Raw genomic sequence first — 14,776 nt, 5'->3', positions numbered from 1 at the left:
ATTTCAGTCATCTCATCTCATTCAGTGTTGCCAAATGGGGGATCAAGGTTATCTTTTTAGAAGTACTTCTGACTTCCCCCCGCCTCCTTTATTCATTCCCTTCCTGCTCTTACCAGTTTTCATCTTTTCTAGAGTAGTTGTTTTTTTCTGCAGCAGTTCCAAGTCCTGTTTCTTTGGGCTCGCTTTCCCTCCTACATAACCACTTATTGTCAGTGGCACCTTAATGAAATTTGGTGAGGTGGAAGCTCTTATTTTTAAGTGAGCTTTTTGACAGGGAAACAAGGGTTGTAGCTGTTTTCTCTATGTAAGGATTAGAAGTATTGAAAACCAAAAAAAGGAGTAGATTGTGTACAACATGTGGGCCATCAAGTTGACAGGTCTTTGAAACCCCTCAGTGAAGTCCTTGCTCTGATTGTACAGAACTTTTTTTCCAAGAAGCTGTCATATTCTATGTAAAGTCCAGTTCCATCAGCTCAAGGGATTTTAAGGCTAACAAAACTTTTCATTGACTTCTGTAAAAAAATTATTTTTCTGTTGAATATGTTTCTGCAATACAAGCAGGATTATCCCCATGTGCTGTTGCTGAAGGGCATGGAGACCTTTTTGGAAGATGACTCTGCAGACCGCATCTATTGATTGTAATAAGAACCATGCTGTGTTCCAGCTGCTGTTTGTAGATGGGATGAGGACAGCTTTCATTGCATTGCACTCTCAAAGGAGTAAATGAGGAGATTTAAACTCGCTTCTCAATGCAAAGTTTTCAACCACTATGCTGTATTGACTTGCACAGGCAATGTATGAAAATAAGAGCCAAGGCTGAGTCTGTAATAACTGAAGATTTCAAGACATCATTGCAAAGCATACATATCTACATATATTGCACACAAGCAATCTTGTTCATTTGGCACTTAGCAGATAAAGTTTTGCTATGCTAGTTAGCTGCAATTTATTGTTCCAGGGCACTGATCCAGATCCTCTGATAACAGCTATGCTAGCTCACCAATTTGCATTGGAAATTTTTTCTAAATTACAAAACTATCTTGTTAACCTGAAAATGAGCTGTTTTCACTTGGCAGTTACTCAGCAAACTCCAAAACAAGTACTATTCTAAGTGACTCCTACTAATGTTCCAGCAACACAGTTATGTCTAGAGAACAAAGAGTTTGGCCTTTGGCTGACAGTAATTATAATACATATTTCTCTTGAAATAAATTTGGATCCCCAAATATTCAGCTCATGGTTTATGTATAAATTATCCTGAATTCACTAAAATTACAAGCATCACTCTAGGAATGCTGCACTTGTTAGAACTGTTGTGCAGATGATGAAATGGTGGTTAGTGGTTTTAGCAAATAATGTCACAATATATATAGTGAGCAACTTCTCTTAAAAAGAATTGTGGTTAGCAGTAACAGTAAACTAGACCACACTTCTTATGTAAGTTGTGGTAAAAACTGTTTCAAATAATTATTGTTGTATAGATAATTCCAATAAAAATCACATTAATAATGTACACGTACTAAAATAAAAAGGCTGTGCCTTTAAAGGCAAGTGTAGTGAGCTGATTTAAAGGTATGGATTTGTTTTCAGAGAAACTGAGAACACTGTGTTCTAGTGGGGCTTTCACTGCTAAAGATGAAAGCATGCAAGAACCTGTTGGTTAAGTTATGGCCTTTTGTGTTCCAACCCAGTTCAAATAATTTCTGATGTGTTTTTTATTTGCCTGGCTTTAGGAATTGCCTTGCTCCTAACAGCTAATAAAACTGCATGTTTTATGTTAATTGATGTACTTTCTAAACCAAAACCACTTTACCTATTTTAAATTAGCTCTGCTTTGTTTTTGGGACAGCTCTTAGTTGCTATTTGCAATGCATCCATGGATCTGCATTAAAGAAAGTAGGGACTCAGTGACTTTCAAAACTCTTAAGCTTTTTGCATAGAAAATCTGTGAGTTTTAAAGCCTTTAACTATAAATGGTAAGGTAATACAGACTCATTTTAATGCAAGCTTTTGGTTTTTCAATGCAGTGATGTACTAATACCAAAACCTTGAGAGAGAGATACATACACATATATATATATATGTGTGTGTGTGTGTGTGAAATACCCAAAGCTTGAGGAGTTTTGGGTTTGATTTTGAGTAAATTTGTCGTGGAAAGCCTGGTGGACATCTAACATCTGTATACCTGCACTATATTGATTTCATATAGTGCTATTTCTCATTTTACCTAAGCAAAACCCACATTATTCCATATGTTATGAAAATGTATTTTCTTGCTCTTAAGAGTCTTCAGCCTAAATGCCTAAGTTATTATTGATTGTCCAACTGTTCATTACTAAGTCAAGTGTAGAGGACAGAAACATGTTGACGGAATTGTCAGTTGTGCCAATATTTGTTTAAAACTGAGGCAATAGAGCTTAGGCATTGGTAAACTGTGATGACTATTTTTATTACCTCTGAAATAAGGAAAAAAAATTTCCCACTCAGTCTGAGGGTGGCAAAATAGTTCAGGCTTATTTAATGTGTGAAGGACTATAAAACTGTTTTGTTTTTCTAACATCTCCACAACCCTGCCTTTTCCTGTCCTGTTCTTCCCCACTCCACATAGGCCCCCAGGCAGATGCTCCAAGGCAAGGGCTCCACCTGCAGCCAGCCTCACACACTGAGGGTCATGTGCTGGCTGTCCCTCAGTTCTCCTGCAGGAGCAAAAAGTGTTCCCAACCCCAATCTGCCAGGCCTGTGCTGGGATAGACACTTTGCACAGTCTCTGCTGGAGGCTGGGGCTGCCATTGGGCCATGGTTGGTGGCACTGAGCACTGGGGCTGCCATTGGGCCATGGTTGGTGGCAGTGAGCACTGGGGCTGCCATTGGGGTGTGGTTGGTGGCACTGAGCACTGGGGCTGTCACTGGGCCGTGGTTGGTGGCACTGGGCACTGGGGCTGTCACTGGGCCGTGGTTGGTGGCAGTGAGCACTGGGGCTGTCACTGGGCTGTGGTTGGTGGCAGTGAGCACTGGGGCTGTCACTGGGCCGTGGTTGGTGGCAGTGAGCACTGGGGCTGTCACTGGGCCGTGGTTGGTGGCACTGAGGACTGGGGCTGCTGTGGGCCAGTTGATGGCACTGAGGACAGCTGCTGCAGAGGTGGGTGAAGTGGTGGCAATGCCCACACAGGATGCAGGCACGGCAGGATGCAGCCACAGCAGGAGGGAGGCACACTGACTGCCTCTCAACAGCAGCTATGGAAAGTGATGTCTTTGGCCTCCCCTGAGGAGCTTGTGTGCTGTTCTCATCTGGACTGTTTCGTGCTAAATGCAGAGTCTGTTGGTGTTGAGTTCAGAAAGAGTTTGCTGGGAGGTGCTGGGTTTTTGCAGGGAGTGAGAAGGGCAGGAGGGGTTTAATTTTTGCCTCTGAAATGGCATGGATATCTATGATAGTGTTGGGATTTTATGACCTTTGTGCTGCCTTCATTGTGGTGGTAAGGAGACTGCTGAGAGGCATCAATGCTTTAATTGCCTACAGCTTGTGAAATTGGGACTGTATTCCAAAGGCCTTGGGTCACTATGAAGGCACAAGGAATCTGGAAGAGAGACTTGTCTCCCTAAAGACTGTGTCCTTAGAAGAGAAGTGAGGTCATCTTAGAGGGAGAAAGAGCTTTTGACAGGCTCTGGAGAAGGAGTTGTCCTGTCTCTCTGTGGCCTGGTTGTCAGTATCACATTACCAAAAGCTGATTTGTACTTCCCAGACATTTGTCACTGGACAGTTTTTGTTGTTTTTTCTCTCCATGTGCTCCAGCTGGTGAGTGTAGTTGCTCAGATGCTGTGTTGGCACCCCGTGCCTGGTGCTCCTGATGATGTCTGGTCTCTGCAGGTGTGACACATGCAGCTATCTGGGCAGCCTGCATCTCATACCTGAGCGCAGCCGTGCCTCCGGAGCTGAGGACGTCGGCACAGGGAATACTGCAAGGTCTCCACTTGGGGCTGGGCAGAGGATGCGGAGCCATGGTCGGAGGGGTTTTGGTCAATTACTTTGGTAAGGAAAAGTAATGTTGAAAATTTAAATTTTATTTATTCTGGTTTTACCAAACTGTCAGCTTTAAACTTAATTTATGCTGTGGGTATTCTTATACGTTAAAGAGTTGTACATTTTGTATACAGGATCATAGAAATTCTCAGGCTGGGAAGGGCCCTGAGATCTCCAGTCCAGGCCCCTGATCAGAGCAAGGTCAGCACTGCATTCAGACCAAATTGCTCATGGCTTTGTTCTGTCAGTGTTCCAGATTGAGTCAATATGTTACACCCAGATATTTTCATTATTGTGTCGAATACCTAACCTCATCTGTTAGATGAATGAATCCTTTATGAGAGAATAGTTTGATACTATAAAGCCTCTCAATGAACAAATGAGAATCTAATTACTTGCTTAAAAATCCTTTACAAAGCCTGTTGAAGAAGGGATGGGGGAGGAAAATGTAATGAAACAATCTAATAAGAGTCTACATCGGCAATATATAGCCAAGAAGTACATAATGTTGATTCATTTTATTTTATTAAGTAGGTTCTCAATTTTGGAAAAAAAAATCTCATTACAGGTCCTGCTGCCACATTCAGAGGAATAGGGATGGCTTGTTTAGTGATTCTGCTTCTGTTTGCACTGATCCAGTGGATGCTGGTTCCTGATGAAGAAGAAGGTAAATGTTCATGTCACAGAGACACTATAGAATTACAAGTAGTAAAAAAAAACCTCCAGCAGCTCCTGCAGCTTTACTTTTGTATGTTTGGTGTCTTAACTTGGATTTTGACAAAACAGTTCATTTTCAAGTTAGAAGTTTTTGTCCTGAGCAACGAAGAAATCAAAGTGGTATGCTGCTGCTGCTGCTGCAAGAAGGGCAGCATTGAGTTCTTGAGTGTCCACAGAAGGAAAACATGATATCTTTTGCTGCCTGTATGTCCCCTCAGTTCTGAGAATCCCTTAGGTTAGTCTTCACAGCTGTAGTGAGTCATTTCAGTTGCATCAATTCTTTAAGGTCACCTCAGTCCCACTTTGTGCTCTCATATTCTGCCAGTCGAAGCCACCTGCTAGAAATTGTAGAGGTGACTTCAGAGGACACCACATTTTATAGATTTTTTTTTAAACCTGAGGTACCTCCTCTCTGGGGGAACTTGAACTTTTTAATCTCTATCTTTATCAATATAAAGGCTAACCAGAAACTAAATACTTGGAGCAAAGTTAGGGGTTTGCCATGAATATATTTCTTACAAAGATAGTAAAACTCTGGCTAATTGTGAAAAGTCATGAAATTTTGAGCTGCTTTTTACCTGAATACTTTACAGTATGAACTTTGAGTATGAAATAGAAGTTAGTTTTCTTTAGCTGGAATATGCAATTAACTAGTTATCAAGCTGCCTGTACTGAAGTGTTCAAGTATGTATTTTGCTAGTATTTTCTTCACCTGTGTTCAAATGATCATGGCAAAAAATGGAAAGGTGAAAAGGCTATTTGCTGCTTCAGTTTCCCATCAGCATTCAGTTAATTGCACATGAATTTACAAAAGGCCAGTTTGTTCATAGTGATCTTATTCTCTTTGTTTCTGTCTTTGGTTTTCATTTAATACACACTACCCATTTTAACAGTGTGTATGTTAATTTAAAGCATGACAGTAATTAAGCTGCTTTCAAGCAGACCAGTTGGATGAGTAAAATGAAGCATGTGGTCAAGTGTGAGCAGCATTAGTCTCTTCATTTATTCACTCTTTGAGATCATCCAGCCCTTACTTAAATATCCAGTACTATCTAGGAGTTTTAAACCAAATATAATTATATAATTAAAAAAAAAACCTTTTAAATCTGTAAAATATTTTCTTTGGAAAAACTATTTTTTTTTCGAAGTTTACAGAATGTGTTTTTTACAGAGAGCGCGTAGCTATTCCTGAAAATATCCCCCAGTTACTAAAAATCTGTTTAATTATTTTTGTATCAATACTCTGGCTCTTCCAAGATTGTAAGGCACATTGGGTTGGGTCATGGCAGTCATTTTATGGATGACATTTCAAGATAGTTACAAAAACCTATCACAGTTCATTGGAAGACCTGAGAGGTAAAGGTCTCTTGGGAGGATTTCTTCCTTTACCTGAAACTCTTTGACAGATACTTTGTGTCTTCCAGTCTGTCACCATCCTTAATTCTTGTCTCCCTAACTGCACAACTCCACGGGAACTATTTGCTGGGCACAGCTGGAGTTTTTCATGCTCCTCAGCCCCGTGCAGTGGCACAGCAGCCACGTTTCCCTAACCAGACTGTGCCCTGTCTGACTCCTGGTGGCTTGAGCCAGTGCTCTGCTTTCAGGGCAGTGATAACCACAGTATGAAAGCAAGAAACACTTCATGCTCATTGTCTGCTTCAGGGTTGTTCTTTTCTAAGCTTGTTGGCTTATGCCAGTGATGATTTTTTTAAACTTCAGAAAAGACAATGCTGGCAGAAAGGATTCCAGTGCCTTCCAGTCCTGTTCCCATAGCAACTATTGACCTTGTGCAGCAGCAGTCAGAAGATATCATGCCTCGGACTGAGCCCAGACTCCCTCCAAAGAAAACTAAACACCAAGAAGAGCAAGAAGATGTGAACAAGCCTGCCTGGGGCATCAGTTCTTCTCCGTGGGTCACTTTAGCTTATGCTGTCTACCAGATAAAAGAGATGGTTAAACTATCCAAAACCAACCCAGCTCCTGAGAATCAGCCTTTGCAGGTAATCTTCTAATGTTCAGGAAGTTCTTATGTAATTTTAGCAGCCTTGAAACCTTGATAGCTCTGTAAATCTGTTAGTACCTGTTAAGTATTTTCTGTCAGCTTGTAGTAAAACTGGACTTGTGACACAATAGTTCAAATACTGCATTAAATAGAGTTGTTTTCGATGTATAATGTATCAGGAATAACTTTGCAAGTAGTATCTTCCTGAAGATGGTAGGAGAAGAGGAGACACAGAAAGAGATTCTGTTTTGCAGACTTGGATATACTTGGATTCCCTTTAAGTTTACTTTTATTTTCATATTAGTTGGAATGTGCAGGTTATGCATTTTGCAAACATGAAGATGCACAGCTGCTTAACAGACTGTTAAATTATTTTTATTTAGTTTTACTTCCTTAGATGATGCTGTCAGACATGTACATGGCTGCTGTGTGCCAGACAGCTGCTGATTGGATACAGAACCTTCTTTTCAAAAGAAGTTAATCTCTTTTACCTAGAGTTACACCAGATAAGAGCCATCCTGGGACTTAAAATATCTGGTGGCTGGTGCTTACTGTGCACCATTACCCTTCTGTTCAGTCTTCCCACAGAGCACCTTGTAATAGCTGCCTCAGTGGCTGGATGGGCTTGGATCTTGTAATGCTCTGGCCATGCCTTTCCAACTGGAGCTGGAGCACGCTGCTAAGCCAAGTAGGGAGGTGCTGGCAGGGTTTGGAACAGCATGGTCAGTCTCAGCCCTGTGTTTACCTGTCTGAAGTTCAGAGTGGGCGAGGTTCCTTCTTGCACCCAGTAGGCGTAAACACAGAAATGCTTTTTCCACAAGTGCTGTCTTTAGAAATGGGTAATTTGGGATGTGAGTGTGAATCAGCAGACCTGGGTGTAGGAATTTCACCTGGTCAACAACCTCCTGCCTTTCTTACTTGACTTTATTCTTGGAGATGTGTTAGAGGCATGCTTTAGGTTAGCTGGGGTTTTTGTTTGGTTTTGACCTTTCCAGAGTCAAAGAATGTGAGCTGAAGATATCACAAGGTCTCTGAGATCAAAGTAACGTGTCCAGACAAATTGCTTAGTTTCTCATTGCAAATGTCCTCAGGATCTTGGTTAGTGTAAGCTGCCCTCTGTTAAATCGGAGCAAAGAAGTTACCCAGAACTCAGGCAATGAACATGGCAAGAAAATTATGTTTTGCAGGTGTGTGGTGTCTGAGAGTGACTTGTCCAACACTGCTGGAGAGAACCCAGCTGCTTTCCTGAGCACTGTGAATTGCCAGAAAGGCTTTTGTGCCTGTTCTCTGTGGCACATGTTGTCTTCACTATTCTTTTATTCCTGTAAAAAATACAGTGCTGATACAAAAGTACTACTTGTTAATGTGCCAGAATTCAATGCACCAAGAAAATTGTATCATTTTCTTCATTGTGTATTCTCCAAAATTTCTCATTCCTGTTTCAGTGCTCCAAGAGGACAAACTTGCTTCAAAATATTTCAGGCTTTGTGCTCAGACATTTATTTTAGGCTGATGATACTACAATACTGAAACTAGGAAAAGGCTGTCAAGCTCTCTTACTGAGTTTGTTAAATAGCTTCCTTTAAAATGAAAATAGATCATTTAGAAGAAGGGTCAGTACACAGAGAATTAATAACAAAAATGATTCCTTCCTATTTCATTAAGATTTTGGTCAGTTTTGCTTCTGCTTGCTCATAGTCCTTCAAACAAAGGGACCTACTGGCCTCATTCTCTATGCTTCAGTACAAAAGAAATAATCATAGGCAGTGCATCACCTTCTAATGAAATATGTTAGTGTGGAGGTTTGCTGTTTCAGCCCTGGGAATGTAACTGTGTTTAAAGGTGCTCTTATGTTTCCTGATAAGGCTTGTTAGATTTGTACATCAGTACAGTAAAAATTCTGCCAGTCAGAAAGTCTGAGCAGTTTCTTGGGGAGGGTGGGATCAACTGTATTTAAGAAGCGTGAAAAAAAAAAGTTACAGACTTGCTTTGTAAAAAGAATTATCTTGTCTAAACACTTTGAAGTCCACTTAATTGTTTTATTCCCCTTGAAACACAAGTTTGTTTTTTGCATGCTTCTTGGGGAAGTGCAGTTAGGAAAAGAGATGGAAGGTAAGCTGCTGTCTGCTTGCTATTAGTGTCATCTGGATTTAAATGTACTACTTTTGCTTTGCTGCTTTACATTTGACTTGCTATGTTTTGAGCATTCAAAGCAATGCTTTATGACATTCCAGCAGTGCCTGAATGCATCTGGGGGTTGCCAGTGGGGACAGTGTCCTGAGAATTTATGTTGACTTTTGTCAACCTTTTTCTTTTTAGAAAACCAATGAGAATTGCAGTGCTTCATCAGCCAGCTCAGCAAGACAACCCCAAAATCCAACAGATTCTGAGCAGTCCAGAAATTGTTCTGCACCAACACCTACAGCACCATCAGATTCCCAAGCAGATGGCAACCATGTGGTGTTGGATCATGATGCTCAGCCTGCTGCTGCAGGGCCCTGAGATGCTCTCATCTTTCCAAATCCAGTGCATGGAATTCTGCTTCTCACCTGGGAAACGCTGGAGTAGGAACTCAAAAGTAGGACTTCCTTCATCTTAACAATCATAATGTGATGCAGTGCAAGCTTTTTAACTATATAAAGAATATTCATATGACTACACAGAGTAACATGAGCAGGGAAGCCAAAAGGTCGGATTCTTGAGGGAAGTGATGTGGCCAGATGTAATGGTAGGAAGAATTCTCAGCTGCTTTGCTAAAGCTGAGTCAAGTGCTATGAAATTTCTTTGCCATCTGGGGAAGAAAGGGAGTTCACTCCTCATTTGTTGAGGCACAGTGTGTCTGACTTGATGGGATAATTTTTTTTCTTTAAATTTATTCCCAAATAAAATTTAAAAGACTTTTTAAGAGAGACACTGAGTTTCCTTGAATCAGAAAATACAGATCTAAAGAAAATACCAGATCTAATAATTCTAGGACTGTCATGAAACTGTCTCTGGAAAGATTTCTAAGAAGCAGAGTAGCTTAAGAAAGCGTATCTTAGTATTATGGTGATGGATTAAGTAAACCACATGCATATTCAAAGAATATGTTTTTGAAGCTATTGTTCTGTTGTTTGAGATAGAAGTTTAGTTCTGCAGAGGTTTTAACTGGCATTTTAGTGCAACACAAAAGTTGGAGGAAGGCTTCTGAAGAAGTTACCCTCTGTGCTTGCAGTCCTGCAGGTGGGTATAAGGTTGTGTGCATTTGGGTAATTTTAGGTTTGGTGTTATATTGCGACAAGAATCTTTGATCCAGATTGCACAGCCTGAGATTGATCAGTGATCTTTTTGGGTTTTTTATTTCATCATCTATACAGGGGTTTATTTAATGAAGTGTAGTTACTATGGTTATTTATTAAGAAAACAGTAAGCTTTAAGTGCCTAGGGAAGGGCGGGGGGGGTAGGGAGGAATCACCTAAAAATCTTAAATGTTTAGGATTATAGGGGCAAAGTAGTAGATGCAGAAATCGAGTGAGAGATTCTCAGGAGGAAGCAAATGTAACTCAATTGCAGCATGTTTAGGAAGTTACTTTGCCCAATGTCAAGACACTGGAGGACTTTGGTTTATGTTTGGTTATGCTTCTTAATACTGTCTGCAGCCAGCTCGTGCTGGTGCATAGTGAAAATTGCTGCTGGAGGGGAATCCTCGGGCTCAGGGAAGAGTCAGGGGGGTTTAGTCAGGATAGGTCTATTTTCTTAGATGAGGAGCTTGTTCCCAGGAGATCCTGAGCACTCTGCTCCCTTGGGACCGAGGGAGCACTGCTCAGCTGCCCTCCTGAAGTGAGATGTGTGTGAGGTACGAGGCCTTCCCTAGGGAAGGTGCTGCTGGGGGACCAAGCTGGGCCAGAGGCAAGGCCAGCAGGAGCCCAGAGTCAGGGAGAGGAAGGTGGCAGCAGCTGAGCAGGGAAAGGGGTGCACAGGTTTACCCACTATGACGTCTGTTGGCTTGACTGAAGGGCTGTCCCATAGCTGTGCTTTAGCTGTGCTTTTAGAACAACCCACGTTCTGGCAGTGCCTGGGACCAACACCATAGACAATAAAAAGAAACATCAATGACTAGCCACTAGTTACTTTTTTTGCACTTAAACTTAATGTACTGTACTCACATAAATCCTCATGACTTGTCGAAGTGTCCTTTAAAATCAGAAATGTATTTATTTTATGTTTGTATAACTTGGGGGAGAACTAAAGATTGAACAGGTGACAGGACAGAAGGATGCTAAAAACCATCTTGAGGCTAACCAACCATTTGTGGAGTTCATGCTGTATGGTGTTACCTCAGCTGCTACTGCATAGCACCTGGATTGTGAAGAGCTTGTACACTGTGTTTACACTTCAGAATTGTGTATTTGAAATGCCTGCTCTTTTTGGAATTGTATAGTCATTCTATGTTGCAAAATGGACATGTACACCTGGATTTTGATATTTGTGAAACTGTAAAAACTGTGGTAAGAAATATAAAATATCCATAACATATTTAATAGTATCAACATGAACTTTTATTTTATTTGTTCATATTAGTGTCAGCAGTGAACATAACCCCCCGGAAGTGAAAATAATTCAGTGATAATGACCTTTTACTAAAGTCACTGGAGGATGCTGAACCAAGAGCTTGGGAAGTACTCTTGCACTGTGTTAAAATAGCATTTGATAATAAAATATGACTGTAGGCACCAATTCCCTTCTGTGGGGTGCAGGGAATGTAAAGGACGCAAACCAATGTGCATTGTAAACTGGTCAATATGGAAGAGTGCTGGGCATCACTGTGAACACCACAGAGCAGAGAAAAATCTAACATCCTTTGTTAAGGAGGAAAGGCTTTTGTAAGAGTTAGGGCAACGGATTAATGCCTAGATTCTGTTCCTAGATTTTCTGGCTGAAAACCAAAACAACAGTACTTAACAATTGTGTTTCAGTAAGGCTGTTTCATCTCCACATATCACAGGAGCACCGTGCAAATGAACAGGGCTCCAAGTGACAGCAGCTGGTTTTGGTAGGTTTTGTTTATGAAACCCTTTCAGGGTTGGAACAGGCCTGGGAGGATTTTTAAGGTCACTATTAGCTACCCACTAAGGTAGCCATCATCTTTCTCCTGTTGCTGCCATTCTGTTTTGCATGCATTTAGTAGTTTCCTGCTCTATTTTGAATGGTATTTACCCATTCCTGCCAAATGATGATCTCACAACTACTGAACAACAGAGTTGATTTTTATTTAATTTTTATTGCTTTTTAACTTTTTTCCTTGTTGAAGTAGGTGTACCTGGTGCTCTTCTAAAACATGCAATTACCTAAACGAGGTAGAGGGCGGGGGGAAGGGGGAGGCTTTTCCATTTAACATATTACTTAGGTAAAATACTACCTTAATGTATAATCTGGGTTATTGTATGTAAATACGTATTATGTACTTACACAGTACGTATATGTACTTACATGCCTCCATATTATGGAAGGGTAATCATCACTACCTCACTAAAGAGAGGACATCCAGAAAAACTGTGCATTTAAGTTCAGACAAATCTGATTCTCTTCCTTAGCCTCAAATTGCCTGGATGGGAGTTCTTGGCTAGCTATGAAGTACACTGAAAAAAACTTGTGTACTTTAAAACATAAAAAAAACCATTAAGACATCTCTTTGACTATCCTTTGCGTAGTGTGTAATGATTTTAAGTACTCCATTTTCATGATGGTGACACAAAGATTAAATAAATCTGATTTGGTCTATGGTCATTGTTCATGGGGGAGTTTCCACCCTTCTCTCAAACCAGCTAAGATAATGAGGCTTTCCTCTATTTTTGTAACTGCTTGTTGCTGGTGCAGAGCTCCCCAAGCCAAACCTGACTTCCTGAGTGTGCATGGCAATTTAGCTGCGGATTTGGTAGCACCAGCCTCTCTTAGGGATGGGTCTTACTGCTAGTGGCCTTCCTAAACAAAACTCTTGTTCTGTTTTTGAATGATCTTGACTTAACAGCGAGTGCATTTTGGATCACCTGCTTGACATGGCTTTTCTCTGCTAAACATGCTTTAGATTCTGCATAGGTACTTAAAATTTTATGGCACTAAAGGGTGCCATACTGTAAAATGGAAGTGTTCCTTGCAAAATTGAAGCAATATAGAGGAGGAAAGACCAGGTCAGTAAGGCTTTAAGGCTTTCAAGCACCAACTCTGAGTCCTTTGTTGGAGGAGAGGAGCTCTTGGATTATGGTATGGCCACACTTCTTAGCACCATTGGAGGTAACGGGTTTTGTCCCTGCTGCAGCAGTGGACAAGGAGAACCCAGGACAGCACCTGCACTATTGAAGTCATGCTGCACCATTAGGCATGTTACAAAGAACAGAGACCCCTTTTAAAGTGGATAGATCCCAGTCTGACATGTTTTCTTGAGCACCAACTGCTCCCCTGGTGGGTTTGTAAGATCAGATGGTGAATTAATGGTCTTTTGTTTTCTGTAGTTTGTAAGACAGTAAAGGAAGACAGCAAAGTGAGAACAGAATACAGGGAGGGATAGTCTAAAGAACAAAGGAAAGAAATTACATCTGCAGGTGGATGAACTGAGGTACGCACACTACTCCCTAGCCTAGGACTGTGTAATACATAAGCTGAAATATATGTGACTGCCTAAATTTCTCTCTGGTCCTCCCCACTTGTCCTGTGAGAAGTCCCACAGATGGCTGAAAAGGGGAAGGTAAAAGCCAGGTATCTTCCCTCATTGTTTTGCCAGGAAAGATTTTCTGCTTCTTACTCATTGAACAAACTACTGAGTACGCTGAGGACAGTGGAGCTCTGTGTGGGTTATCTGCATTCCCAGTTCCAGGCTCACAGCACGACTCTGGCTCTGTTAATAGCAGTTTCTCCAAGCAGCTGAAACAGCCTCAGCCTGTGTGGCCTTTTTGGGGCTCTCGAGAAGCCTGGAACAGACAGCAGCACCCACCTGAGGTAAGCTGACACTGAAACTGAAGGCAATAGCAAAAATGTTTGGGGATGGAAAACCTCTCCTGAACCATCTCCCTTGTTAGAGGTGGGAGAAGCAGAGGGCTATAGAAAGGTTTAGCAGAAGATCTGCTAAAGGTTTAGAAGAAGATCTGCTACAAGAGGGAAGAAAGTATGTAAATAAACAAAGGCTTGGAAAGAACAAAATGCAGTGTAACTACAGCAGAGGTAGTATGAACAGAATAGTATGGGCAGAGGGTGAAAAGTCAGGCAGCATTCTGAGGAGTAAGGGGAGCTTAAAACTAAAGGCAGAGGCAGGATTAAGCTAACAGACCAGCCTAGCCAGAAGAGGAAACAAACCTTGTTAATGCAGCTGACTGCATTAACTCTCTAAGAAAAGTCTCACAAAGAACAGTTTATCGACACTCTAACAGCATTATCAGAAGTCTTGACACAGAGGGTATTTAGTATAAAGGAGAGTATTAAAAAGGACTTTTCCTCCCTCTAGTGCTCAGCACAGAGGACTTGACGATGGAAAGGGCCAAAACAGATTCCCTGTTTACTAGAGGTAGTGTCCTTGGTAAAGGAAGGCATCCTCATGGACAGGCTGTCTCCTGTACTTGCCTTGGAAATACACAATGTTTGTTAACCTCGTGAAAATACCCATAGCATGAGATTTCTCTTCACTTGAACAGCCCCTGTGGTGTTCTGTAGCAGGAAACAGTTTTTTCAAAAATCCATCTTTGTCCACCAGCAACCACAAGAAAAGGCCAAGTGTGAGTTCTCATTCTGTATCCTCCCTTTCTAGGACAAGTGTGTTTTCTGTCTCTTTTTTGTTATTGTTATTTCTCAAATTTCAGAGCAGCTCATTAGCATATGGAAATGGCATTTGTGTATGTGTTTCATTTTCATTCTCCTCATCTTCTTCATTGGCTGGCTCATCTTGCTCAGACTGTGCCCTTGTCTCAAACAGCTGCTCTTCCAGGAAGAAGCTCCCAATGCCATACTGCTCCTCATGTGCCTTTGTTTCTGCAAGTGAGACGTGGGGAGATCCCAGAACAAAAGCTGCAAAC

The 14,776-nt window shown here is 41.3% G+C and overlaps 2 protein-coding genes across 9 annotated transcripts in view; one reads left to right on the top strand and one right to left on the bottom strand.

Annotated features, from left to right (window-relative positions):
• The window catches only part of MFSD6 (major facilitator superfamily domain containing 6), a 27,945-nt gene extending 16,693 nt beyond the window's left edge, over positions 1-11,252 (top strand). For 2 of the 3 annotated variants that reach the window (XM_030277835.4, XM_030277836.3), the window contains exons 4-7: positions 3,866-4,027; positions 4,587-4,685; positions 6,455-6,735; positions 9,057-11,252. In XM_030277835.4, coding sequence (XP_030133695.3) covers positions 3,866-4,027; positions 4,587-4,685; positions 6,455-6,735; positions 9,057-9,239 — 725 coding nt within the window. In that variant the 3' untranslated portion in view covers positions 9,240-11,252. Of the gene's footprint in view, positions 1-3,865; positions 4,028-4,586; positions 4,686-6,454; positions 6,736-8,830; positions 8,850-9,056 lie in introns of all 3 variants that reach the window. The other variant, XM_030277838.4, reaches the window with a different exon arrangement.
• NEMP2 (nuclear envelope integral membrane protein 2) overlaps positions 1-14,776 on the bottom strand; it is a 39,480-nt gene that overhangs the window by 12,872 nt on the left and 11,832 nt on the right. Inside the window, exon 9 of one of the 6 annotated variants that reach the window (XM_072931595.1) lies at positions 4,541-4,670. The exons of 2 other annotated variants lie outside the window; for them this stretch is intronic. In XM_072931595.1, coding sequence (XP_072787696.1) covers positions 4,625-4,670 — 46 coding nt within the window. In that variant the 3' untranslated portion in view covers positions 4,541-4,624. 3 more of the 6 variants (XM_032749465.3, XM_032749466.3, XM_030277841.4) reach the window with 3 other exon arrangements.

This window comes from Taeniopygia guttata, chromosome 7, assembly GCF_048771995.1.
Source record: "Taeniopygia guttata chromosome 7, bTaeGut7.mat, whole genome shotgun sequence".
NCBI lineage: Eukaryota > Metazoa > Chordata > Aves > Passeriformes > Estrildidae > Taeniopygia > Taeniopygia guttata.
The sequence above is the reverse complement of the archived record's forward strand: the minus strand, read 5'-3'. Positions and strand labels throughout refer to the sequence as shown.